The sequence below is a fragment of the Colobus angolensis genome, unplaced genomic scaffold, assembly GCF_000951035.1.
Source record: "Colobus angolensis palliatus isolate OR3802 unplaced genomic scaffold, Cang.pa_1.0 Scaffold46, whole genome shotgun sequence".
NCBI lineage: Eukaryota > Metazoa > Chordata > Mammalia > Primates > Cercopithecidae > Colobus > Colobus angolensis.
In genome coordinates, this window is record NW_012118043.1 from 11,670,276 (window position 1) to 11,695,127 (window position 24,852).

The 24,852-nt window shown below is 44.8% G+C and overlaps 1 protein-coding gene across 1 annotated transcript in view; it reads right to left on the bottom strand.

Annotated features, from left to right (window-relative positions):
- EPHB1 (EPH receptor B1) overlaps positions 1-24,852 on the bottom strand; it is a 446,298-nt gene that overhangs the window by 71,109 nt on the left and 350,337 nt on the right. The window contains exons 7-10 of the mRNA XM_011958177.1: positions 20,927-21,089; positions 16,714-16,822; positions 15,784-15,848; positions 2,848-2,970 (exon numbers count right to left, since the gene is read on the bottom strand). Of these exons, the coding sequence (XP_011813567.1) occupies positions 2,848-2,970; positions 15,784-15,848; positions 16,714-16,822; positions 20,927-21,089 (460 nt within the window). The remainder of the gene's footprint in view (positions 1-2,847; positions 2,971-15,783; positions 15,849-16,713; positions 16,823-20,926; positions 21,090-24,852) is intronic.

Sequence of the window (24,852 nt, forward strand, 5' to 3'; positions counted from 1 at the left end):
AATTGGCTCTTGCAAGCTACTGCAGGCTGTCCACCACAGCATGTCCACCGCTGGGAGGTCATGTTCATTTTTCTTCTTAAATCATTTAGTTTTCCTCTCTGTCACTATCTGATTCTCTCACATGCCTCATGAAAACTTACTTTTTCTACTAGTGTTTATCCTTGAAGACTCAGGCCAGAGGTCATTCTTTGCAGAGCCTTCCTGACATGCCCAGCCCCTCCTAGAACAGCAAGTTGGATGCCGCTCTGTGCTGGCCCCACACTTTGCATAATACATGCTTGTGTGGATGGTGTGGAATAATTAACCGTTACTGGCCTGATTTTTTCCCACTAAATCTGTCAGACCTCTGAGTCTGTTTATTCGCCTCTGGAACTCCACATCCAGCAAATAAGAAGTATTCAGTAAAAGCCTGAGGGAAGAAGAGGAGGGAGAGAGGAAGGAGGGAGGGAGAGAAAAAAATAAAGGAAGAATAAAGAACTTCTGGTTCTTCTTTTCATGTTTTGTTGCCATTTTGCAACCCAAGTTTCGCCCTGCTTCAAGTATTTCAAGTGACTAAGAGAAACATTGCCAGTTACATGGCATAAATCTTACCGTAACATATTCCTTACTTTTGAAACAATTTGACCTCCATGCCAGCTCTTTTAGCACTGAAGAGTCAGCCTCAGTGGGGCAGGGTATGAGGGAAATGAGAATGATGACAGAGGAGAAAAGGACCTGGAAAAAAATTGGTTCCCTGCAGGAGTGTATTCTGTTAAAATTGCATAAAGTTATGCACAGTAAGTTAATATCCACAGGGATTCACTCTGGGATATTCTGAATTACAAGGAGATGGGTCTCTCCTAGAGAGTGGTCAGCAGTAACTGGGAAGAGGTCTTTATGCCATGCTACTGGGCATCACAGAAACTACTAAATGCATAATTTCTCCCCAATACCACGTGAGTCATGGAGAGGACTAAACCTTCTCTGAGCAGAATGCACAAACATGGCAGTACTGGCAAATGCTACACACAAATGGAGGTGAAGGATGGGGCAGAACTATCAATCATCCTTTTACAGGCATCCAGCAACTGGTGAGCTCACCCCAAATTGTAACTATCCAGTAGGGTCATAAAGTGAGGAGGCTCTTTACTCCTCCTCTGACAAAGGAAGGCGGGGGTGGGGCTGATGTGTGTTCTCTGGGGTGAAATACAGTCCAGAACACATCGCTCTAAGCGCACGACATAAATAACAACATTAAAGTCACTAACACCATTACCACAAGCCATAACAACAATTAATAACGCAAGCAAACAGAGTGCAGGACTGAAAGCCCGCCCCCCACCCCCAACACTCTGTTTACTGGAGAAATCTGAGCCCTTAAGAGTTATCCAATTTATCTGGTATCCAGCCTTCCAAGGCATGATCCTTAAACATGTCAGCATCTAAATGGGAAGAGAAAATTATTTGCACAGAAGTGAAAGTTGTGGCTCAGTAACATTCTTAATGTAAAAGTCAATGGGAAATATGTATAAACTCATGTGGATCTAAGTCTGGTGACCCAGCTGAAACTCCTGAAGGGTTAGCAGGAGTAGGTGGTGTGTCATTTCCCAGCACCCACCACACATATGCTCAAAGAAGTGTGAGGACGAAGTTATTCAAGAGGAAAACCAGAGCAGGAAGATGGCAGCCTAATGGGGCAGAATCTCAACTGTGACTTCCAATTTCACAGATGGCTTTTTGACCCCTGAGTGCATTAAGAGAGCATTGAACAGAAGGATGGTGACATTCCCCCTCAAGATAATATATGAAGTAGCTGTAAGACTTTGACTAAACATATTTTATTGAGTTAAAACATTATTGAGAGAGGCAATTCCATGGCTTTCCCAATAATGATATGAATAAAGCACTTCTAGATCCAAGAACCTAAAAAAGATGACAGCATATTAGTGAAGAGAGCTTGGACCATGGCTAACAAGAATTGAAGAGGAAGAAAAGACGAAGAATGTTATAGAAGAAAATAAACAAATTTAACACATCTTTTAAGAAGGTTTATAAGACACAGGAATGAGATTTCTTTTAATGATACTTTGAGATGTTTTATCTGATTTACATTAATAAGGCTAGGTCCGTTACCAAATTGACTCAACTACTAGCCCATTAAAGGAAGATGAAAATTCTAGATCAGTCTTAGGTATGATTTCCTGAGAGCATCTCAGGCAGTGAGTTTCACGCTGGGCTGGGTTTCTATTCCAGTGCAGGAAGGTGGATGAGGGCACACACATTTCTTGAGAGTGAAATTTGTCTTATGTTGTTACCAGCTATACCATAGACTTTTTGTAAAAAAAAAAAAAAAAAAAAAGGCTATAGGTTGACTTTCTTCTGGAAACAGTGGTCTCTCTTCTACTCATCATGATCTGTCTTCAAATTCATGTACATAGGAAATGGAGAACTTACAGTATGGCAAGATATCTTGACTTTAAGCCATTGAGATATCATTGTTAGTAAGTGAAATACTAAAAATGTAGATTTCTTTCAAAGCCTTCTCAACTAAGTACCTTCTGTCTCTCTCCTTATCTGCATTTGGTGGTCCATTTCCAGAGTTATTTCTGAATCTATAAAACTGCAGCTGACTTTTCTGCAACAACAGACAAGCCTGGCCACCATGGTCAAGGTCCCCAAAGATCCCAAGTGATGTTTTCTCTCTGTACTAGACACACACGTAGATACTTCAGACTCATCTTCTGAGGAGAAAGAAGATAGAAGCTCTCCTCCTAAGGGGGTCTTTCATACTGAAAGAGACCATCTAGGTGGTGGAAAGAAGATGTTTGGACACCAGGAGAACAGAAATAAGACAGGGAAGAGCCATACCTGCTCCGATGACCTCTTCAATTTTCACAAAAGATACATCAATCTCCTTGGCGAACTCCCGGACAGCTTCGTTGGGATCCTCATAAGTGAAGGGGTCAATGTAGATCTTCATCCCTGGGGAGCCTTGTTGGAGGAGATAAGCAGAGTTAACATCCCAAAGAGGACACAGCTGTCATTCAGCACTGCTGATGTCCTCAACACTAAGGGCATTCCTGGGAGGAGCTCTCTTACACACCAGGCTGCAACCTTTCTCTGCCTCTCCTCCTCTTGCTGGGCCTCCCCATCTCCCTTCCTTCTGGGTCATTCTAGACTGATTCTCTGTCCTCTACTTCTCCTCCATATTTTCTTCTTTTTTTTGAGCTTTTGATGAAATGTGGAGCAGATTACTTATAAGTGACAGATCAGGACCAGTTCCCACACCGGGCACTTACAGAAGGCAAGGAAGCTGATTGATGCCAACCAAATGCATTAGCAGAAAAGTGGTGGTAAAATGGTAGGGTAGATATCAATATTTATCAACTTGACAACTTTCCTGAGTGGAGGCCACTGTTAAGGTTATAACTGACGGCTGTGGTGCAGGGCTGTAAGAGGGATGAGGATGGATTTCTTTTACAAATAAAGAAATTGCTGTTAGAAAAACCTGGAGATGGAAGTGCCAAGACAGTATACCAGAAGAGAAAATGTGAAGAGAAAAACTTATAAAATACTAATAGAGAAAAGAGCAAAGTCTACATAGAAAAAATGAGGTGGTATGAAAGAAAAATGGTGATTGAATCTTCATGCCTTTGGACACACTGAAGTATGAAAAACAAATAAAATGGTGAATGAGAAATACATAAAGGAATATAGACCTTGTCACTGATATATACAGTGGCAAGATAAATAGGTGTGCATGGGGACAAAGTAGAGAATTGTCACTGCAGAAAAAATACATTCAAAAAGTAGAGGAGAGGGAACAAAAAAAGGAAATGGAACCCAAGAAACAAATGCATTCATTCACAATGTAATTTTTCAACACGTTTGATATGTCATTAGGCAAAGTACAGGAATTCTTTACATGGTGGTGGGTGGTGGAAAGGCTGAGGCTTCGAAGGTCAAATGACATGGTCCGGTATCACAGCCTTGGGAAGAGTAGGGGCTTTCCCTGCCAGGTACTGCTGTCTCATTCAAGAAACAGTCAGGTCAGCAGGGGCAAGCAGGCCTAAAAAAGCCACCCTGCAGGGTGCAGGGACTGGGGCGCAAGGCTGAGGTTAGGCCTCAGGTTTCACGAACTCCATTTTAGCACCTCCCTCCTCTTCATGTCCCCCACCCCTCACCACTGAAGCTTGTTCCCCGGTGACCCCCAGCTCTAGTTTTGACATTTTCCATCCAAAAATCTTCTGATGGCTCTATAGCTCCCCTAAACTGGTGTTGCTTGGTCACCAATTCAGGCAAGGAATGGAAATACTAGAGTGTAATCCAAATGAAAACGGAAAATACAGCAAATCATTGAGAGGAATTTTTATTTTTTGTTTTTTATTTTTTTTATTTTAGGAGATGGAGTCTTGCTCCATCGCCCAGGCTGGAGTGCAGTGGTATGATCTCGGCTCACTGCAACCTCCGCCTCCCGGGTTCAAGCGATTCTTCTGCCTCAGCCTCTTGAATAGCTGGGATTACAGGCGTGCACCACCACACCTGGCTAAGTTTTGTATTTCTAGTAGAGATGGGGTTTCACTGTCTTGGCCAGGCTGGTCTTGAACTCCTGACCTCGTGATCCACCTGCCTCGGCCTCCTAAAGTGCTGGGATTACAGGCGTGAGCCACCGTGCCTGGCCTGAGGAGATTATTTTTTAAGATAAGGAGGGCCGGGTGTCCTGTCCTCTCCAGAGGAATAGTTTTTTTCTGAAAGATGAGTTATTCCCAGTCACTTGTTTTAGGGTTGTTCACATCATTCCAGAAGGCTCCTTGAAAGCTTTGGGAGGACACTGACTTGAGAATATATAGACTGAAATGTGAACAAAGCAAATTGAGAGATCCTCACCTTTATGTAGAATATTCTAGTCCCTAGGATGGGATATGAGGGATGTGTGTATGTAGGAAGAGACTTCTGCTTTAATAACAGTGGACAAAGAAAAACAGAGATGGGGGTGCCAGGCCTTCTTCATTTGTTATAAAGAACAAGTGAAGAGTAAGAACAGACAAACCAGATTGGAAGCATATAGAGAACCCCGGTCAACATCTCCAGGCCACCCCATCTTACTTGGATTCCCCCAGAAGCAGCCCTAGAGGCAAGATTTTTGAAAGTAAGTGGCTTATCTGGGTGGTGATCCCAAGAAGTACCTGAGATGAGAAAGGAAGTAAGATAGAGAAAGGAAGGCAGCCTGTAAGAGGTGGGTTCTCAAGCCACTGACCACTGTGGGTCATTGAGCAGGCCTAATTCCCCTTAGATTCACATCTAAACAATGTTTAGGTTAGCACATGCTTCAGAGTTGGCCCACCTTGGGGTCGAGGGAGCTGTGATATTTCCACCCAATTGGTCAGGGGCTGCTTGGCCTGTTGTACGGGTGGGCGGGGGAGGCTCCAGGGCCAGGGAAAGCAGTCAGGCAAAGCAACACTGATGCCGCAGGTGGAAGCCAGCTGATGTGCGACTGCCAGCAACAGATGCACTCAGAATGCAAAAGGGACAGCAGGTCAGTGTCAACAAGCTGTGACTTCTCCCAGATTGTGTGCTGTGGTGAGAGGAAGTAAAGAGCCCAGATGTTAGGACCCAAAGGTAAGGTCAGGACCTCCAAACCTTTTACTAGCCCTGTGTAATGTGACAAGTCGGCACACATCTCTTAGCATGGTTTCCTCCAAGGTGACTGTGAGATTAAAGAACATATTGCTGATGACATACCTAGCACAGTGCCTGATGTACAGTGATGACTCACTGACTGATAGACTTGTTATATCATCAGTAAATTGTTCTAGGAAGTGTTTGGGGAGGTAGGAAGAGGAAGCAAGCAGAGGGTGGGCAGTGGGGGTTGTAAGCCGCTTAGGGTTATATTAGTTACTTTAAAAATAACTACCTTGTTATTTTAGATCAAAGGCTTTTGAACGATGTATGCTAAGCTGTCCTACAGGAACTCTTCCATGGAAACTAATTAAACAATCTAGAATATGCGGTAATGAATGGTTTGCAAGTAAAGACATACATAAGGATGAATGGGAAAGGATTCTGAGTTAATGAGTTTTACAGATATTGGCCCCAATCAGTTCAAGGAAGGAGCTATTCCCAGAAGGGAAAGGGCTCATCTCTTAATGATGCCAGGATTCTTTTGGGCCAGTAAGGTGCAAATAAGTGCACACAAATGGAACAAAGTCTGCACTGTGAAGATGGGTGCACTTTACTGACGAAGAGAGGTGTGCTGCTTTGCTAGCTTGTAGAATTAAGAAGTATGTGTGTGCGTGTGTGTGCACACACATATGTGATGTCACAGCTGCTGTTCTGGGGCCATGGGCTTTGGTGTCACTGAGGTCTTTCACCAGAAGCCAAGGAGACTGCCTGGAGTAGTGATGCAATGTCAGTTTAGAACATCTTAATGGCTGCATCTATGCAACAATTAGACTCAGTACTCATTTTCTCTGAAATTGAGGAAAGCATTGTCACATTGAAGAAGGGAAACTGAAAAAGTGAATCATTGATCTAACAAATGGTTCAAACTCAATGACTTTCCCCTAAGGTCTGACAGGGTGGGCTGATAAAGTGGCTTTGCTGTTGCTCCTCTGTGGGCGGCAGTAGTCTGTGTTCTAAATCGGGAGAGTGACTTTGTTGAGCACTCTCAACCCAGCACGTAAGTGCTCCCCCTGCATCCACCTCGTCTCAGAATGACACATCTTCCTAGACCTCTCTCCTGCAGTACAGTTAGCCTTTCCAAATCTTAGAAGATGATGAGGGAAAAAAAAGTCTTTAGCTAGGCAGAACAGGTCATTTGTCTTTTGGCTCATTTTGTGTTTCTGCATAAATCCTACATCAGCCTGTTCCTGCTCCCACTTGCCAGTGAGCAGTTTTTAATTATCAGGAAAATGGTGTTTAGTGCAATGAATCATCAGACAGTGAACAAGGAATTCAAGTCAGCTACAGAGTCGGGCACAGCCAAACATTTAGAGACAGGGCTCAGAAAACGTTCTCAGATTTGTGAGTGTTGGGGAAATATTATTAGTGGCAGTAATAATAATATCAGATGTAATATATCCCTATAATGTAAAGCATTTTATAGTAATCTGTACTATGCTTTATATTATCATTATTGCTAATATAAATATTTTTAACGTATTTACATGTTATAGTTTCCAATTATTTTCATCGTAGGTTACATACCTGTGGCACAAAAATGTTATGCATGGATTAAACTACTGATTATTAGTACCTCAAAAGAGAGAAAAATCTTTAATTTTGTGTTCTTTTAATTTATTAATTTCGATTAAAGATCTAATTTGCAGACATCTGTGTTCTTTGACCTAAAAATTCACTTATGCTATAGTTAAGATAAACTACAGCCTTAAAGGACCATAGTCTCAGGAGAATTACCAAATCTTAAACATGAACCAAGCCTTTAAATATATTAGGTTTGGGGAGAAATGATTTAGCCACTGTCCAGAACCTTGTTGCATGGAATGGAGTAGTTCTTGAAGCAGAAGAAACTTCTGACCATTGTCAAAGACCCGCATCAGTAGATCAGGATGCTCTCAAAAGTGAAAAGGCTGGGACATGTCTCTGGGGATGTCGCAGACATGTAGAGTGTATCTGAAAAGTGGGAGACACCTTTTACAAGGGCCAGGGTCTCAGGGAAGAGCAGAAGAGGGCTGGAAAGGGCCATTTTAAACAGTAGGTGATATGTGGGGATTGAAAGCTGGAGGGAGAGGAGTGAACGCTTCTATCCAGGCCTCCTGTGCATTCAGGAAGTAAAAAATCAATACTGTGGACATCTTAGTGGAGAGCACGAATACCCACATGGCTCCAGAGGTGCCAGGAAAAACCTGGCACTTCCAAGCTGGTGGAGGATGCCTAGAATTCCACAGTATGGTTTCAGAGGTAGTGCATTAGGCTGTGCTTAGTCATTAATATTTTTGTGTCCCAGCAGGTTTGAACAGGCCCATGAGAAAGTGTGAAAGTGTGGCTTTTTGTTCTTTATTCTGGATTCAAGGCAGACGATGTCATTTTTGTGACTCCCCTAAATTTGGTTCAGATATTTAAGCACAAGGGGTTTTACATGTTTGGAGATCTTTACACACAGGGACTTCATCCAATCTTCTGCCTCCGTATGTTGGTCATCCCTTTTCCTCAACAGTAATTAGGACTCCAAACCAGCACTGTGCTAAGAACTGTGGAAGCTATCAGCAAAACAAAGTTCACAAGGTTCTCTAGGCAATCAAGATATGAAATAACTGGAGAACAGTGCTGAATAGTCTTGGATCAGGAGCCCACATCTGGAAATGGGTTGCAAGTGCTGCAGAGACCAGAAAAGGCAGAGGCTATGGGTGCCAGTCTTCAGGGTCAGAATCCTGAAAACACCAGAACTCAGCTTGAGCCTGAAAGAACAAGTGCACATCGCATTGCACTGGAAAAGGAGAAGCCTGGAGTATCGTGAGCCACAGCTAATGGAGCCCTGGCAGTGCATGAGTGGGGAGAGTGACACCAGCTTGAATGTGGAGGGAATCAGTGATAGTCAGAAGCATGGGAAGGCCTTGGTTACCAACAGAGGCATTAGGATTGATGTCATGGGACACACAGAGCTGACAATGGTTCCATCAGCAAGGGATGGATGTACTGAAAGTGAGGCATTGGGGGGCTCATTTTGCTGGCAAGCTGCAGCATTTGCAGGTAGTGTGGGGAAGGGGCTAGAGGTTGGAAAAATAGCTATGAGGTTGTTATTTAATGCTAATTCAGGTGTAAGATAACAGAGTTTTCAACTGGAGTGCTGCAACAAGAACAGCAGAAGAGACAAGACAAATTTCAAAGGAAGAAGTGGCTGCAGTTGATGAGCAGTCAGAAGTGGGGAATTAGGGAGGGAAAAGATGAATCCAGGTCAATGCCAAGACTTCTAGAATCACATGGCACTATTAACCAGGTGAAGGACTTTTGGAAAGAAATCCTATTGTAAGAGGTGCTGGCACATATGGTTTTAGACTTTGGATGTACAAATGAAATATGCAGGTGCTTAGAAGCTAGTCAGAAAACTTGGACTGAAAACAGAGTCAGAAGAGTGGAACTGGAGTTGTAGGTTTGGGAGGCACATGGGTCATAGCTGAAAGGCTGGAGACTGGGCAGTTTCTTGGAGTAAACCTACTAGCGAAGGCTGAAGAGCACTAGAAATAGTTTGCCCCACTGACCTCTGAGGGTTAAGACCAGGAAAATAGGTGGTCGTCTTTTTCCATGAGAGCAGGGATCATGGGTGCCCAGCCAGTGCTTGAGGAAGAATCCAGGAGAGGACCCTCAGGGCAGACAAGGCAGGCTGGAAAAGCAGTGGGTGGGAGGAGGACCTTCCCGACACATTGTGTTTGGGGGTTTTACCATATTTTTGGGATTTGCTCCAAAAACCAGTTATTGCTGAACATCTATCTCCCAAAGAAGAAAAGTAGACCACAGCTGCTTCCTCTTGAGGAAAGTATTTCAGAAAAAAAGCTTAATATCTCTCTGCTTTGTGGGTATCAATGACCGGGACAGGCAGGTACTTCCCAGCAAGGCCCACTGATTCTGGGTCACTGAGGAGTTGTTGGGAAGCTGAGGGCAAAAGCTGATGATCTCAGGACCAAAAGAGTTAACCTGGTTTCTTGAGTCTCTGGCTTAGAGCCAACAGCAGACACATGGGTGAATCGAGCTCATAAAATTTATTTGCCATTTAATAAGCCCCCACTGTAAACTCAGCCACCTTTAGTACCAAGGAGCCTTTCCTCCTCTCCCAATAAGTCTTCATTTACTCTTCTCTGACTAATGCTCTGGTCACCCTCCAGAAGAGGGAGCCAAAATTGCCAGTCTGTCTCCTTCCTCCAGGGACACACCTGACCTGCACTTTGGTTCCCGAGGTGATTTCTTCTGGGCTGGATGCTGTGTCCCTTGCAATTCTGAAATACAGGCACCACCCAGAATCCAGAAACTGGGTGTGGAATCTTGGAACTAGACATGTTTCTGGGTGTAATTTCATCCCATATCCTGTCTAAAGCAGAAATCTTCTCTCTAGCATCCTTTACTGACAGCTCTCTAGTCTCTGCTTGAATAGAAACAGAGAACTCACACCTCCCTGCAAGGCAGACTGTCTCTCTGCTGGTCAGCTCTAGTGAGGAAGCAGTGCACTTACAATGAATAAATCTGGCCTACTTTGATATTTCACTTGACGGTGCCATTTAATCTCATGAAGCCAACAACATTTTTCTTTTGCCATAATGCCATTACACTGGCTGATGACTTCCATGTCCCTGCCTGGGTGTCTGCAGCACTGAACAATGGCATTTCCAAGTCTCTTTGATAGCAGATCCGAACTTGCCACTGCTCCACAAGCAAGTTGCTCTCTTCTGGACAGGCACTTTGCAGACAATGTCCTTCTTGAAATAGGATCCCAGAACTAACATCACTCTAGATGGGTTCTTACCACAGTATCTTCCCACACAGAAGATACTGTTTATATATCACCTTTTCTGATCTGAACCCTAATCGAGACCACAGAGTCAGACAGATCTGAATTTTAAACTTGTTTTGCAAATCATGAATTCCAAGACTCTCAACAGGTGATTTGTTCTCTCCGAGGCTTTGTTTCTTCATATGCAAAATGAACCTCATGGGGCTCCTTCATAACTAGGAGGATGAAACTAGTTAATATATGTAAAGTGGTTAACACAGTAAGTGTGCAATACTGGTGGTTATTAGTATTATACTGCATCAATAACATTGCTTGGATTTTTATCAGCTATATATCACTGATATTAAGAATGTGGTCAACTAAATCATCTTTTTCACACAAATAAACAGCAAGTTAGGTCTCCTATTTGCACTGCTTTATTTTTGTTTTAACCTAAACACTAGATTCCAGATTTATCCTGCTAACATTTTGTCTTACAGATTTCAAATTAGCATTCAAAGCTGTTGGATAGTTCTGAATTTTGATTCATCTTCTCTGGTGTTAGTTATGCTCTCCAACTGTTACCTACACACTTGATAAGCTTCCCAATGCTTGCACCTGAGTCATGAATTTAAAAAACAATCAAACAAACAAGAGATTGAATAGGACAAGGACCAAAATAACACAAGGGACTTCCTTCCTGGCTGACAGAGTCACTAACCTACTTTCTTTTGGTAGGAAGACAAGCTCGGTATCCACTTAAAAATGCTTTCCCTTAGGAGACCATAAAATATTTTTGCCAAAATAAAAATTCACTCCATCTGCAATTCCTCTTGAATTTACTAAAGGTATAACCTTGGTAAATTAGATGAGGCCCTTATACTTTTTTCTTAATGAACCTTTGGGGGTTCCCAGTGATCACTGAATTCAAGTTTAAATGCCCAGAACCCATCTGCTTAATCGTCTCTCCAAATGTTTGGCAGGGATCAAGTTCAGACTCCTGTTCTGTAATCTCTGTGCTCTGCCCTCTTACCCTATGTGAAAACTAGGGTGTTTCTCAATCTAAAGTCTTTGGGCACATACCCCATTTGTTTGTGCTTTTCCCAAAGTTCACCAACAGTAGTGCTGTAATGTTATTTGCAGTTTCCTGCAAACAGATGTGAGTCTGTCAGGGCTGCTTTCTGAAAGCTCTTGACCCTAAACCCCTTAATAAGCTCTCATCTTCCACTCTCCCTACCCCCACACATTCCACCCAACTCAGAAATCAGGGAGGTGTCAACCTCTACAAAGTATGTAGTAATCTAATCCTTGTAAATACCTTTTAGATTCTACATTTCCCAAATGTAGAATCAACTGGAACTTTTTTCAAGATAGATTCCCAAACTTATACTTGCCCACCTAGATCATCCAGGTGGCCACCTGGACTGCCTAAATCATCCCACCCAGTCAATTGTTAGTCAGCCAGCACCTACTGAGAACTGGCCCACTAAAACCGTGAAACAAACTCTCTCTGCCTCTTCCAGGACTCGGAAAACCACATCCCTACCCTCCCACCCTTAAACATGCACAATAGGCTCAGAGGAAGAGCATCCAGCACCACACCCAGCACATCTTCTCTTCCAGCCTGCTTTCCAGCTGTTCTCTTTCCACTCAATTCCGAATTCTCTTTACATTCCTGTTCACTGGGCTCCCAGCTCTGAGGAGGAACATAAACCAGTGCCCTAGAAGCCACATTATGTTCTCAGGTTTACCAGATCTGCCATGTCTCAACTAGCTAGAGAAGGTATTCTGTTTGCAAACATTTCTGTCATTTCTTCTTCAGCCTTTGCATCAGTTTGAAAGGAAGGTCTGGGAGGGGAGGGGCTGCCAGCCTCTCTGTAGTGTCCTGTGCTCTGCCTGCAGGCAAGAGAGGCAGGGGCTTGCTCAGACATTAATGAACAAGCTGGGGAGCTGCTGGTTTTCTGTTACTCCCCAGTCGGGAAGATCTCAGAGCTCCAAATTGCTGTCTGCATCCCCCAGAAGTTCATGCCTGTGGATGGTCCAGGTATAATTATGTGCACACATTCTGATCAGACATTATCAATCTTTCTGCCTCCTGCAGTGGGATTCAGAGTGGGGAGCCACCAAACACCAACTTGGACAGCTGGGATTAGTCCTGGAGCTGCTCCTCATAATCAGGCTGTGGAAAGAGCATGGGCTCTGCAGCCAGGCTTAGAGGGTGTGCAGTCTGCCTCTGCTACTTAGTCATGTGCCCTAGATAAGTCACTTAACCTTCCTAGATTAGTTCATTTCTCTTAGAGTGGTTGTGAAGGTTCAATGAGTTTAAGAGAGCTACCAGAATAAAACCCCCAATGCTGGGAGTTCCCTAACCCATTACTTCTACCCCTACCCCCTCTTTGGCCAGGCCCTCCCTCCATCAGAGCCTTCCATTTCCCCTTCTGTTATATGAGTGCTGAGCCATCCGCCAGCTCTACACTCCTTTGACCATGATTCTCCAACAGTAATAGCTTTAGTCAGGAAGATGGATATTCACAGGAGTAAATGCACAAATGCAATTCAACGCAAGAGACTGAGTTCAGAGAACTTGGGTGCAAAGAGGAGCCAGGTGCCCAGGGTTGGATCAAAAGAGAATAGTTATGAATAGAGGGAAAGGACAAGATTTATAAAAGGCAAACCAAATTAAAAAAATTAAAAAGAGGACAGACTTCTAAGGAAGCCAAGGGAGTGAACCCAGACCCACAAAAAACCCTGCATCCATCCTGAGTCCCAGGAATGGCGACTATGCAGCTGGCCAACAATGTTCCTTCAGCTGTCCTCTCTTGTTCCAGCAAGGCCACAATTACTGCAGACTGAGGACTGGTTTTTCTATGGATCTCAGGAACCAGTAAAATCTTCCTGTGTTGGTCTGAGAGGTGACAGAGTCCCCCAAAAGGTGGCTGTGAGCATTTTGGAAACACGCTTTTGGCCGGGCGCGGTGGCTCAAGCCTATAATCCCAGCACTTTGGGAGGCCGAGACGGGCAGATCACAAGGTCAGGAGATCGAGACCATCCTGGCTAATACGGTGAAACCCCGTCTCTACTAAAAAATACAAAAAGCTAGCCAGGCGAGGTGGCGGGCACCTGTAGTCCCAGCTACTCGGGAGGCTGAGGCAGGAGAATGGCGTAAACCCGGGAGGCGGAGCTTGCAGTGAGCTGAGATCCGGCCACTGCACTCCAGCCTGGGCGACAGAGCGAGACTCCGTCTCAAAAAAAAAAGAAACACGCTTTTGTGCACATGGGCACCATGTGATAGCCTGGCATAGCTACTCCTCGAGAGCACGAGAACAGGCAGATCTCAGGTTGCAGCAGGTGAAAGGGCAAAAAGTTCCACCCCGCTCCATGTTTGGAGACCCTCTGTACCCCACCCAAGGGGTGAAGCCAAGATTTGGCTTGCACGCTTTTGGAAAGGGAGCTCTCACCTAAGGCATCCTAAGGCATCTTTGGCTATCTCTAGACTTTGAAGTGAGAGTCTTCCTTTTGAACCTAATGTTGTATCTTTATGGTCCTGGCTCTGTTTTCAGGCTGACATGACCACCTCTAAATGTTTCATCCACAGCATTCACAGGATACCAGATCTGAAATGGACCTTACAGTGGCTCATGATGAAAAGGAGTCAGCCCTGAGCAAGGGTCAGGGAAGCAATGTCAGGATCCTGAGGCAGAGGCAGGGAAGCAGGGAGATGAAGGTCGCCCTTGAGGAAATACTGAGGCACCCTGGTGTGTACACCATCATTTGAGAATCACAGGTACAAGCAAAGTCCCTGTTATCCAGCTGAGGAAGGTAAGGCACTGCCTGGAAGGGCTAATGCACAGGCCAATATAAATAGAAGCATCCTGTAGGTTATGCAGCAAGGCACACAGGTCATAGGAAAAGAAAGAGAACATAGTAGGGTTGATCCCTCTGAAATCAGTGACAATGGAGGCCTAGGGTGGCCCAGGGAGAGAAAGAAAGAGGAATAAGCAGGACTCTGAATATAGCAGGAACAAATGCCTGTGGCCTAGAGGGGCCCCCCATTTGGGCTGCTGATGGTGGGGGCTGCCCTGGGATATCGTGGGAAAGCAGTGGTGCTCAAGCCAGTGAGGAACCCACAGCTCCCTCCAGCAATAAGTGCCCTGGGCAGCAGCCCAGGTGCCAGGGGCTTGGGCCTCTACAAACCCTTGGCAGGGTCTTGATCTTAGATTGAAAGCCACATCCACGAACTGCCCTTTGTACAGCCCGAGTCAGCACTGGCCGCATTAGAACACAAGCTCCTTCATGGTGCAGCTGCTTCTGTGAACATCCTGGCATCACTTTCCCACCTTGGGTAACCTTGGAGAAGAAGCAGTCTGGTCCATGAGAACTTTGGCCTGGAAGTCCATGTTCGCCCCCAGAAGAACCCCGCTGTGGAGGCAGGTTTGGCATGTAGGTACCTGGGAGGTCTGTTTTCCATGCTTATTGCTGAGAGAACAGGAAGCACCGGCCTTACATTGCAACAAGGGGGTTGAGGGGAGACGAGGCTCACAGAAGAAGCCTCGACAGAGCATAGCACACAGTGCTGGGACAGATTTCTGAGGGCATCTGTCGAATTCAAAAGGAGTTATTTAGAAACAGAATGTGTCTGCTGTAAGGATCTGAGAATTCTGTTTTCTGGAGGCAGGAAGGTGGCTCAACTGACCTAGTGAGACCTTTCTCAGGTCCTGCAATGCCGTCATTATACAGATGAGAAAATGAGTCTGATAGGGAACTTTATGTTGCACATTGGTGAAAAGAAATTTTAGTTATAAAGACATTATAAATAAAGGTTTATAAAAGAGAGGGGAGGAGGACAATGAGTGAGAAAAACTTTTAAAGATACTGCTTAAAGGAAAACACTTGGGAGATATCCCAGCACTTTGGCCTCTTGGGCTCTGCTATCTTTTTAATTCCCTACATTCATGTTCTATGGCTTATCTGTGAATTTGGTTAACACATTCCCCAGCCACTCAATTGGATAAGATAAGGCAGAAGATGTTAATAGAGAGCCCTCCATCTTTTCCCACTGAGTCTGATTTGAGGATTCATTGACTTGCTAAACTCAATCTTTTCCCTGCATTCTGTGTCCTATATGGGCTTATCAACACAGACAAGAATCTACCCACCAGGCATCCAGTGAATACCCATGACAGGTAGACGGCAGATGGGAGGGCAGCCTGTTGCCCCTGGAAACCTGCAGAAAGGTGGCCAAGGCACGGGGGGCTGAGAGGGAACTTGCCACCGGGACCAGCCAGTCTGGCTATAAAGAGCACTCTGAGCATTAGCTCAGAGGCCTGTGGGGGTTAGACACTGGGTGTCTGCTTTCTACTTACCTCGGCCTGTGCTGTAATGCTGGAGCTTATCGCTGTATACAGCCTCTTTGCTATAAGCCCGTTTCCTGCGGATACAAAGAGGTGCTCGCTCAGCCACAGGACACACCCACCACTCTGTTCCAGGTACCTCCATCTAGGCCCCAGTCCAGATGGGGGCTCACCCGGGGCATCTCCCAGGATTGGGGACTGGGCAACTCTCATTTCAGCCCTCCTGCTGCAGTTAGAGCTCTGGTTGACCACACCTCACCGCTGTGGGCAGATGGGTCTGCTTTCCAGTCAAGGTCTTACAGAAGCCCAGCGGGGCTGTGGGACCCCATTTAGAGGGCAGAGCTGATGAGGGCAGAGGCAAAGGGGATGTTCATCAGCACTTAAGCTACATTGCAGAACTGCTTGGGAGGGAGCCAACTACAGGGGTTTGCATGGCAGAATCTGGGCTAACCAGTGAAGGCAGTAGCAGCAGTATTAAAAAAATCACAAGGCTTTCAGGGCCAGCTCTTCTGCAGAACTCAGAGTTTCCCTTTCCTCTTCATCTTCTCTCCTGCCAGTCTGCCTCCCTCTTGCTGGCTGCTGAGAGCCTGAGTTCTCTAACTGGAGGATGGGCTGTACACAGGCTTGATGCTCCAGTGGGTCAAATGCAATTTTGTAACTGTCACTCTGAAAAGCCATTGTGTGTAAGGGGGGCTAAAAGTCTTCGTTAAAATGAGGTTTGAGGATGGACGCTGTTTACTTATAGCCTTGCCCAGCTCTCATATAATTTTTTTCCCCAGCTAAATAAATATCTAAAGCATTCTAGGCTGCTCTTGGATTGAGATGGAGTGATGATTGTGGTCGTGAATGGTCACACCCTATCTGATCCACACAGCCTGGGAAAGGGCATATGGAGAGGGGCTCTCTGGGTCCAAGGAGAACAAGTGAGAGTGGAGGACCTACCTGCTACAGACGATGGAGATGGCCACCAAGGACACAACGAACACGACCCCGGCCGCTGCCGAGCCAGCAATCAGGGGCAGCTGCTCCCTCAGCTCTGACTTGTAATCATCTAGGTGAGAAAGAGGCATTAGAATCCTTCCCATGTGCCCTTTGCATACAGCTGATACTCAGTGCATGATACCAAAGACATGATCTAAATATACCTATATGTAGAGGACAGTGTCTATGTGTTAGAGCTGGAAGTCTAACCAAAACAAACAGTAATTTTTAAGTTATAAATAAACAAAAACAACCATAAACAAAGGACAATGAAAACAAAACAGCCGTGACAGAATCTGGGAATTACAGCTGATGACATTCCTGGAGCAGAGATGACTCCCATATTCCCTCAATTGGAAGGTCTCTCAAAGAACTGTCAGCCATGTTAAAGACATTCCAATGAAGGGGACTTATCTAAATGAAAACCACTGCTGAAATATCTTCTAAAGCATGAAGTTATGAAATGGCGCAGAGTCAACAGATTCATTGAGCAGATATTTAAAGAGTATCTGCAGTCAGCCAGCACTACCCCCAAGCACTGTGGAGGATAAAGAAATGCCTGAGAAATGAATGGCCCAGCACTCTGAGTTCCCACTCAAGAAGAAAATGATTAAGACTTCTGCCAAACGTTAGAACCATGCGGAATTATGCAGTGGAATGGGAAGCCTATGGGTCATAGAGGCAGACAGAGCTCATCTAAATCCTGGTGTTACTATGTGTAAGCTTTGTGGTATTGGACACATGATTTAGTCTTTCTGACCCTTAGACTGTTGAAAAAAACCAAATCATATGAAGCACATTTCACCCTGTCTGCTCTATCATGGGTGTCCTAAATACTACATCTCTTTTCTTTAATCTATACAAATCATTTCGCCCAGCTGGCTAGTATTAGTATTGTCCTGGTTATGCTTTCACTGGTGTTTGAAAGAACTATTACCTAATGTTCAGGACCTAGGCATATGGAAGTCAAGCTATTTATGTTCTATTACAATTAGAGTTGCCAGCTATAGCAAATACGAATGTAGGACTGCCAATCACATTTGAATTTCTGATAAACAACGAATAAGGTTTTAGTATAAGTATGCCTGAAATATTGCTTGGGAGATACTTACACTAAAACACTATTTTTGTTTGTCTGAAATTCAAATTTAACTGTTCATCTTATATTTTATCTAGCAACCCTAATGACAATACTTCTTTTTTTTTTTTTTAGGCAGTCTTGCTCTGTCGTCCAGGCTGGAGCGCAGTGGCACAAACTTGGCTCACTGTAACCTCCACCTCCCTAGTTTAAGCAATTTTCGTGCCTCAGCCTCCCGAGTAGCTGGAATTACAGGCACATGCCACCATACCTGGCTACTTTTTGTATTTTTAGTAGAGGTGGGGTTTCACTATGTTGGCCAGGCTGGTATTGAACTCCTGACCTTAAGTGATCCACCTGCCTCAGCCTCCCAAGTGCTGGGATTACAGGTGTGAGCCACCATGCCCAGCCGACAATACTTCTTAAAGTGAGGTTCCCCATGAGCTATCAGAATTACCTGAGCCTGACTGTTAAACATGCCTATTTCCAGACCCCTCCTCAGATCTACTGAATAAGAACCTCTGGGTGAAGAAGAGGGTATCTGCATATTTAACAAACAGTCCAGGTGATTCTAATGTTCCCTAATGTTTGAGAACTATCCTTCAACCATGTTGGTGGAAAAAGATTTCTTTTTTTTTTTTTTTTTTTTTTAAGACGGAGTCTCGCTCTGCCGCCCAGGCCGGAGTGCAGTGGCCAGATTTCAGCTCACTGCAAGCTCTGCCTCCCAGGTTTACGCCATTCTCCTGCCTCAGCCTCCCGAGTAGCTGGGACTACAAGTGCCCGCCACCTCGCCCGGCTGATTTTTTGTATTTTTTTAGTAGAGACGGGGTTTACACCTTGTTCGCCAGGATGGTCTCGATCTCCTGACCTTGTGATCCGCCCGTCTCGGCCTCCCAAAGTGCTGGGATTACAGGCTTGAGCCACCGCGCCCGGCCGGTGGAAAAAGATTTCTAAGAACAAGGATATTGGTTCTTGAAGCCTCCCACTCTCTAGAATTTTAAAGATGGAAGTCAATTTTAAAGACTGAAGGTAAATTTTCAGCTGCCCTCAGCTGAGAGCTTTATGTAATATGTGTATTTGTTTTCTGTAATATGTGTATTTAAAATATAAATTTGGCAATAGAAAAATACACAGGGAACCACAATGAAGCATCCTTAACAACGTCTTTATAAATTAAAAACTTCATAATGTAATATGAAACTTGAATGATTTTTTAAAAATCAGGCAGCTATGTCAAAGATCAGAACAATGTAGCCAAGAGCAGCCCAGGGCCATAGTGGATCTGCCCTGTGTGGAGGTCACCAGTCCAAAGTGTGGCCATTGACTCTGGGCAGGATTCCACAGATCCTCCCTGCCCCAATGACCCTATCATCAATCAACCTTTTGACTACCTTCGCTCTGCAGACAGGCCTGCTTTCCCAGTGAACATAATCAGTATCCATGTGTGAACCTCAATCGTTAAGATAAATACCAAATTTGGCCACTTACCAGAACACTGTTACCTCCAGCCCCTCTTGGGTTTGCAACACTTAACTGCCAAATGTAAAAGAAATAGTCTTCTTGGGAGAAATTTGTTACTTCTTGATTTGTCTAGTAGAATTGCCAAGAGACCAGCACTCAGAGCATTTTGAGTTTTGGGCTTTTAATTCTGTGTACCTCCTGATGCCAGAGTGCCTATAAATCTAGACAGTAAGTGAGGTGCAAAGTGGGGGACAGAGTCCTTAAGGAAAAAGAAGACAGTCTGTGTTAAGACAGTCTGTGTTCTTTTCATACCAGTAGCCTCATTAACCTGAATTAACTGGCTTACCTCTCTACCCCATCTCACCATCCTCAAAATATGAGAGAAAGTTCACCTCAAATAAACTTAAAATAGGTTGCAATGGTTCACATCAAAGCATCCAGGTTAGAAATATTGGGAAGTGGTGGGTAACATAAGGAGACAGCTGCCTCTCAGCTTTAAGGCAAGGTCCTCACTCCAGAGTGCCCATGAGCATTTGCTTTTCTTACAATTTTTTCACAAGAACATCAACATCCTGATTTGTATAAGAAACCACCTGATTTTAAACATTTCCAATTAATTTCAAAATTGTTAAAAAATACAATGTGCATCAAGATAAAATCTCAAGCCCTATCAAACACCCAGACTAAGAGCATTGGCCTAAAATAAAATGCTATATAAGGACAGACTGTTTTATGGATAATTTAATTAATGAAGGAAAAATTGAAAGCTTTCAATTTGGGGAGTCAGGAATAGACTGACATTTGGAAAACTATCAGGAAACAGCTCATAAGTGAATAATAAATATAGATATATAGGTAGGTAGGCAGATACACAAATGGGTACATAAACTATGGTAAACGGCTAGCTAAGAGACAGAGTGGTGGGCACAGTCAGATAGATACACTTGAGCACAATGCTGAGGCTACTGGGAAATCAGATTTTTCAGAACTATTGATGGGGGTGATCTCAGAGGACTGGGGCAGAGAGTGATAATAGGGAACTAATAAAACCCAAAGGTAGAAATATGTTTATGGTGACAGACTTTCTGGCCTTGAGGACACCTTGGCTGTTCTCTCTGGAGACATCAGAGCAGGACGTACTGGGGGCCACATGTGAAGTTGCTTCAAATTTCTGAGATCCCAGGTGCATGAGACTGCCACATCCCACATTTTGTCTCTCCATTTCCTCCCTGAAGACCTCGGCTCATGAAACTGGGCCATTAGCTCAGCTTTCAGACCATAAGCATGGAGGAGTGAAGTGGGTGTGAGGGTGAAACAGCAGAGGCATCTGGACCTGGATACAAAGGCAAGAGGGCACACTGGCTCCATGAGACAGGAATGAGTCTCACTGCTGAAATGCAAGCTCACACATGGCAAGAGACCCTTCAAGGGCAAATCCAATCAGATGTTGGGAGAGAAATGGGCCAGACTTCAGGAAAATCTACATGGCCCTACTGGGAGGCAAACCATTTGAAGGGAATTCCACTGGAATCCCGTTGGAGATTGGCATTTTTGGCTAGTGCAGCATCTTTGGGGCTACTTTTTCTCCCACACTGCCTGCCCTGTGATTTTGTCACTGCCCTCCCCAACTCTTACCATCCGTCAGAGTCTGGAAGCACATCTTGCCACTGAACTTGCCGTAGCCAGCAACAGTGCGGGCGCGCACCTGTACCACATATACCATGCCAGGCCGCAGCCCATCAATCCTTGCTGTGTTGGTCTGACTCCTGGCCATGGAGGAGTTGAACTCATTGTGTTCCTAAAAAAAAGCAAGGGAAAGGGTCACCATCCCATTCCTGAAGGCTACACCCCTAGCCCACTCCACCCTGGAGTACTCAGGCCCCATTAGTCCTTGGTCCTGTAGATCTGCTAGAAGTTGTCATCAGCTCCAGGCCATTCCTCTGGATGGGGACAAGAAGTCTGATCTGGGCCAAGGGAATGCAGGGATTCAGGGTCAGGTCTGGACTATGAGGTGGCCACATTCTGAAGGAAGAGGCCCAGGGAAATGGCTGAGTGCTCAGGGACTGGCAAGGAAGCTTTAAGTCATTCTCTAGTCCTCCTCCCCCATGGTTCAGAGGTGAAATAACATAACACATCCAGCTTTGCAAAATCCCCTCAAGTCTCTGACCTCAGCAGAAGCAAACTAGGCAACATCGATCTGCCCCCTGCTGCCTCTCTTTGTCTTGCTTCTGCTGAGTTGTTCTGTTTTCTCCCCTGACTCAGGATCTCCCTAGACACTCCCCAAAGTGGCTGTTCTACATCACTTCCCTTCAGTTCCTTCAAGTGCTCAGGCAGAAGGCTTTGTGTCCACTCTGCTGAAGAGGTATAGGCCACTCTGTACTGCCCTCCACATCTACTTCTGCCCTTACCTTGCCCTGTGTCTGGGTGTGCATCCCCCAGCTACTTCCTGCCAGTATTCAGAGCGGGCATGTACCTTCTTCCTGGAGAGCAGCCCCTGTGTCCTCATCCCCCCACCTACTCAGGATCAGCCCCATTCTTCTGTCAGTCACTCTCTCCAGCACTTTCTGTGCTGACCACTATAGTCCCTGTCATCTGCACACTTGGGTCCTCTGATGTGCAGAGAGTTGCTTCTGTTTTCCAGAAGCATGACTCTTTCGCCCATCATGAGTGCCCTTAAAGGTGGCTTTTTCTCCTTGCTGCTTACCTTATTAAACACGTGATTTGTGCCTGGACTTTTGCAGCCTCTTGTCTTTCCTGATGTTCCCCATCCACCCCACCCAATGCCATGCTTCTTTTCTTAAAAACTATCATCATGCAAAGGCAAAAACTCTTAAATATAAATTCACAGGTCCTTCATGCTGAAGTCAACTCCAGTCGCTCACATTCCCCTAAATCCGGGGACCACATCTTGGCCAGCAGGCATTTGCTTAGGCTGTTTTCTTTGTCTAAAATGTCTCTCTCCAAGGCTCCACTACTCTATCCAGATTGCTTAAGCCTATGTTTCCCAAGGCCTCCTCTCTTGGAAGGTTTCTCTCACCAGTCTGGGCTGTGGACTCTACACCACTGTCATTCCAAATCACACCTCACCCCAGCACCTTCTTATATACCAGCCTGGCCTCTAATCATTTTCACAAGAGCATATCTTTTGTTTGCAAAGATTCTGGGTTATCTGCAAGTATGCATGAACAGAAGCTTGAAGCCTGGGCCTGTCTTTGTCTGCACCGTGAATCCTAGAGAAAAATGGGGATCTAGTGAAAATGAAGAGCTTAGATCACTAGGAGGGAGTGATCCAAGTCTCTGTGTTTCCTGTGCAGATCTGGGGTACTGAGATGAGTTCTAGGCACAGTGGTTCAAGAAGCATACTTTACAAATTGTAAATTGCATTCTCAGTAAAATGACAGAAGAAAGAGAGTTGAGCTAGGATATATTACAGTGATAAGAAATTCCCATTGTTTAAAATATATAAGGAATATATCTTACATAAATATATGTAAAGAATACAGTACAGTGATAAGAAATTCCCACTGTTTAAAATACATAAAAGCCTACTTTGCAAAAACAAAGATGACCTGATGTGTATTTACTCACTCATTCCTTCATTTGGCAAGCCAGTTATGTTTATGACACACTACTATGTCTGGGTGCTATACATGGGCTGCAGGTACAAACGCATGGTCCCTTTCCTCTGGGGATGCAACATTTGTGGGTGGACTGATAAATAAACAGAAGACGACAGCAGTGTTGACTGAGTGAGTTGGCAGAGAGCAGTTCAGGGGATTGTGGGGGCACAGCAGGGGACCATCCAGCCCAGACTTCAGAGGAGATGCAGAGTGACTCAGGGAAAGGGTGACCTGAGTTGAGTCACAAAAGATGAAATAAATTAGCCACATGGATGAATGTGGAGAGTGAGAACAGAATTAAACATGCAGAAGCAAGGCCTAGAGGAGTTCAGGAGACTGCAAGTAATTGGCATATCTGAAGTGTGGGTGGCATAGAAATGCCCATAAATGATTCAGAAGCAATTGTGAGGGACCACAGGTCCCAGGTCAGCTCAAACACACAGTTGAAAGTTACAAAGAGGCCCATTCTCACTCTAATGAAGGGGATGTCTACCGGGCCCTGGGAGAGACTGCCTGCAGAGGAGCTGCCCACCCACTATTTGATCTATTTAAACACACGGGGATCCTCCCCACCACCGATCAGGGATTCAGAAGAAAGGCTGTCTACTATAGAAGGGATGTCATCCAGAACTTTGATCATTTCTATTTTGACACAGTGCAGATCTGAGGTCTGAAACTATGAAAATCACCAAGTCACCTTGCAAATAAGAATAAAATTCCATTGCTACAAAATCCAAGCAGCTGCCTGACTTCTCTGGTTTTACTAGAATCTGCTGAAATCAGGCGCTGGTTGATAAATGTGAAGCAGTGACTGGATAGCTGTTACTGAAAAACTATTTTAATACATCATAGGTATTTGGATTGTGAGGACCAAACATTACTCCGTAATCACTTTATAGTCCAAACATTCTTGAAGAAGTTCAGTGATTAAAATGAATATTAGCTCTTGTTCCCCACAAAATCATTAATCAATTTCAGGCAAATCAGTAACAGTCATGAACAAGTTACTTTTTTTTCTATTGGTTGCTTATGACTGATTATAAGTATGTGGGAGGCAGAGGATGCAGGATGGAGAATGCAGCTACTGAGGGCAGAGACCATGTTTCCCTCATTTCTCCTTCCCCACCCCAACATGCAGCGCAGTGCTCGTACCACCTGGGCGCTCAACAACTCAATGCCAAATGAATAAATAAACAGTACACTTCGGTCCAGTTATTTGAACCAATTGATTGAGCACAAGATATTGACAAGGTCTGAAAGAGTCTCTATGAGAAAATGATCCTAAAATTTGAAAGGTAGGAATTCCCAAGGCCTAAAACAGCCAGTCCTAACCTATACAGTTATTATGAAGAATGAGTAACCATAAACGCTTAATCATTAAGACAGCTGAGAGCAGATGTAGATGCCCCTCCCATGGTTTGCCTACAAGCGCTGACACCAAGAGTGAAAAGTGCTACACGACAGTAAACAAGAGAGAATGATGAATGGAAATGTATTAAAATGGGGAAGGAGATGAACATGGGAAAGGCTCCAGGAGTGTCATCAGCTCAGCTCAATGGCATCTGAGCTCTCTATTAATGAGCTGGTGGAGGAAGCAAAAGTCTCATCAATTCTACTCATAGAGTGAAACTGAAAGGGGTCCTAAGTGCAAACCAAGGGTTATGCGGAGCAGAAGACCCATGGAAGGTTTTCAGGGGTTACAAAACTGCCCTCATGGACCAGCTACCTGTTTTGATAAAGTTCCACCGGCACCCAGCCATGCCCATCGATTTGCATATTGCCTATGGCTACTTTCCTGCTACAAAGGCAGTCGACTATAGCAGCTGGGGCAAAAACATATGGCCCAGAAGCCTAAATTAATTACTTTCTGGTTCTTTACAGGAAAAGCTTGCTGACTCCTGGTTTAGATGAAGGGGCTGGGGCTTCCTTGTGGGGAGAGGA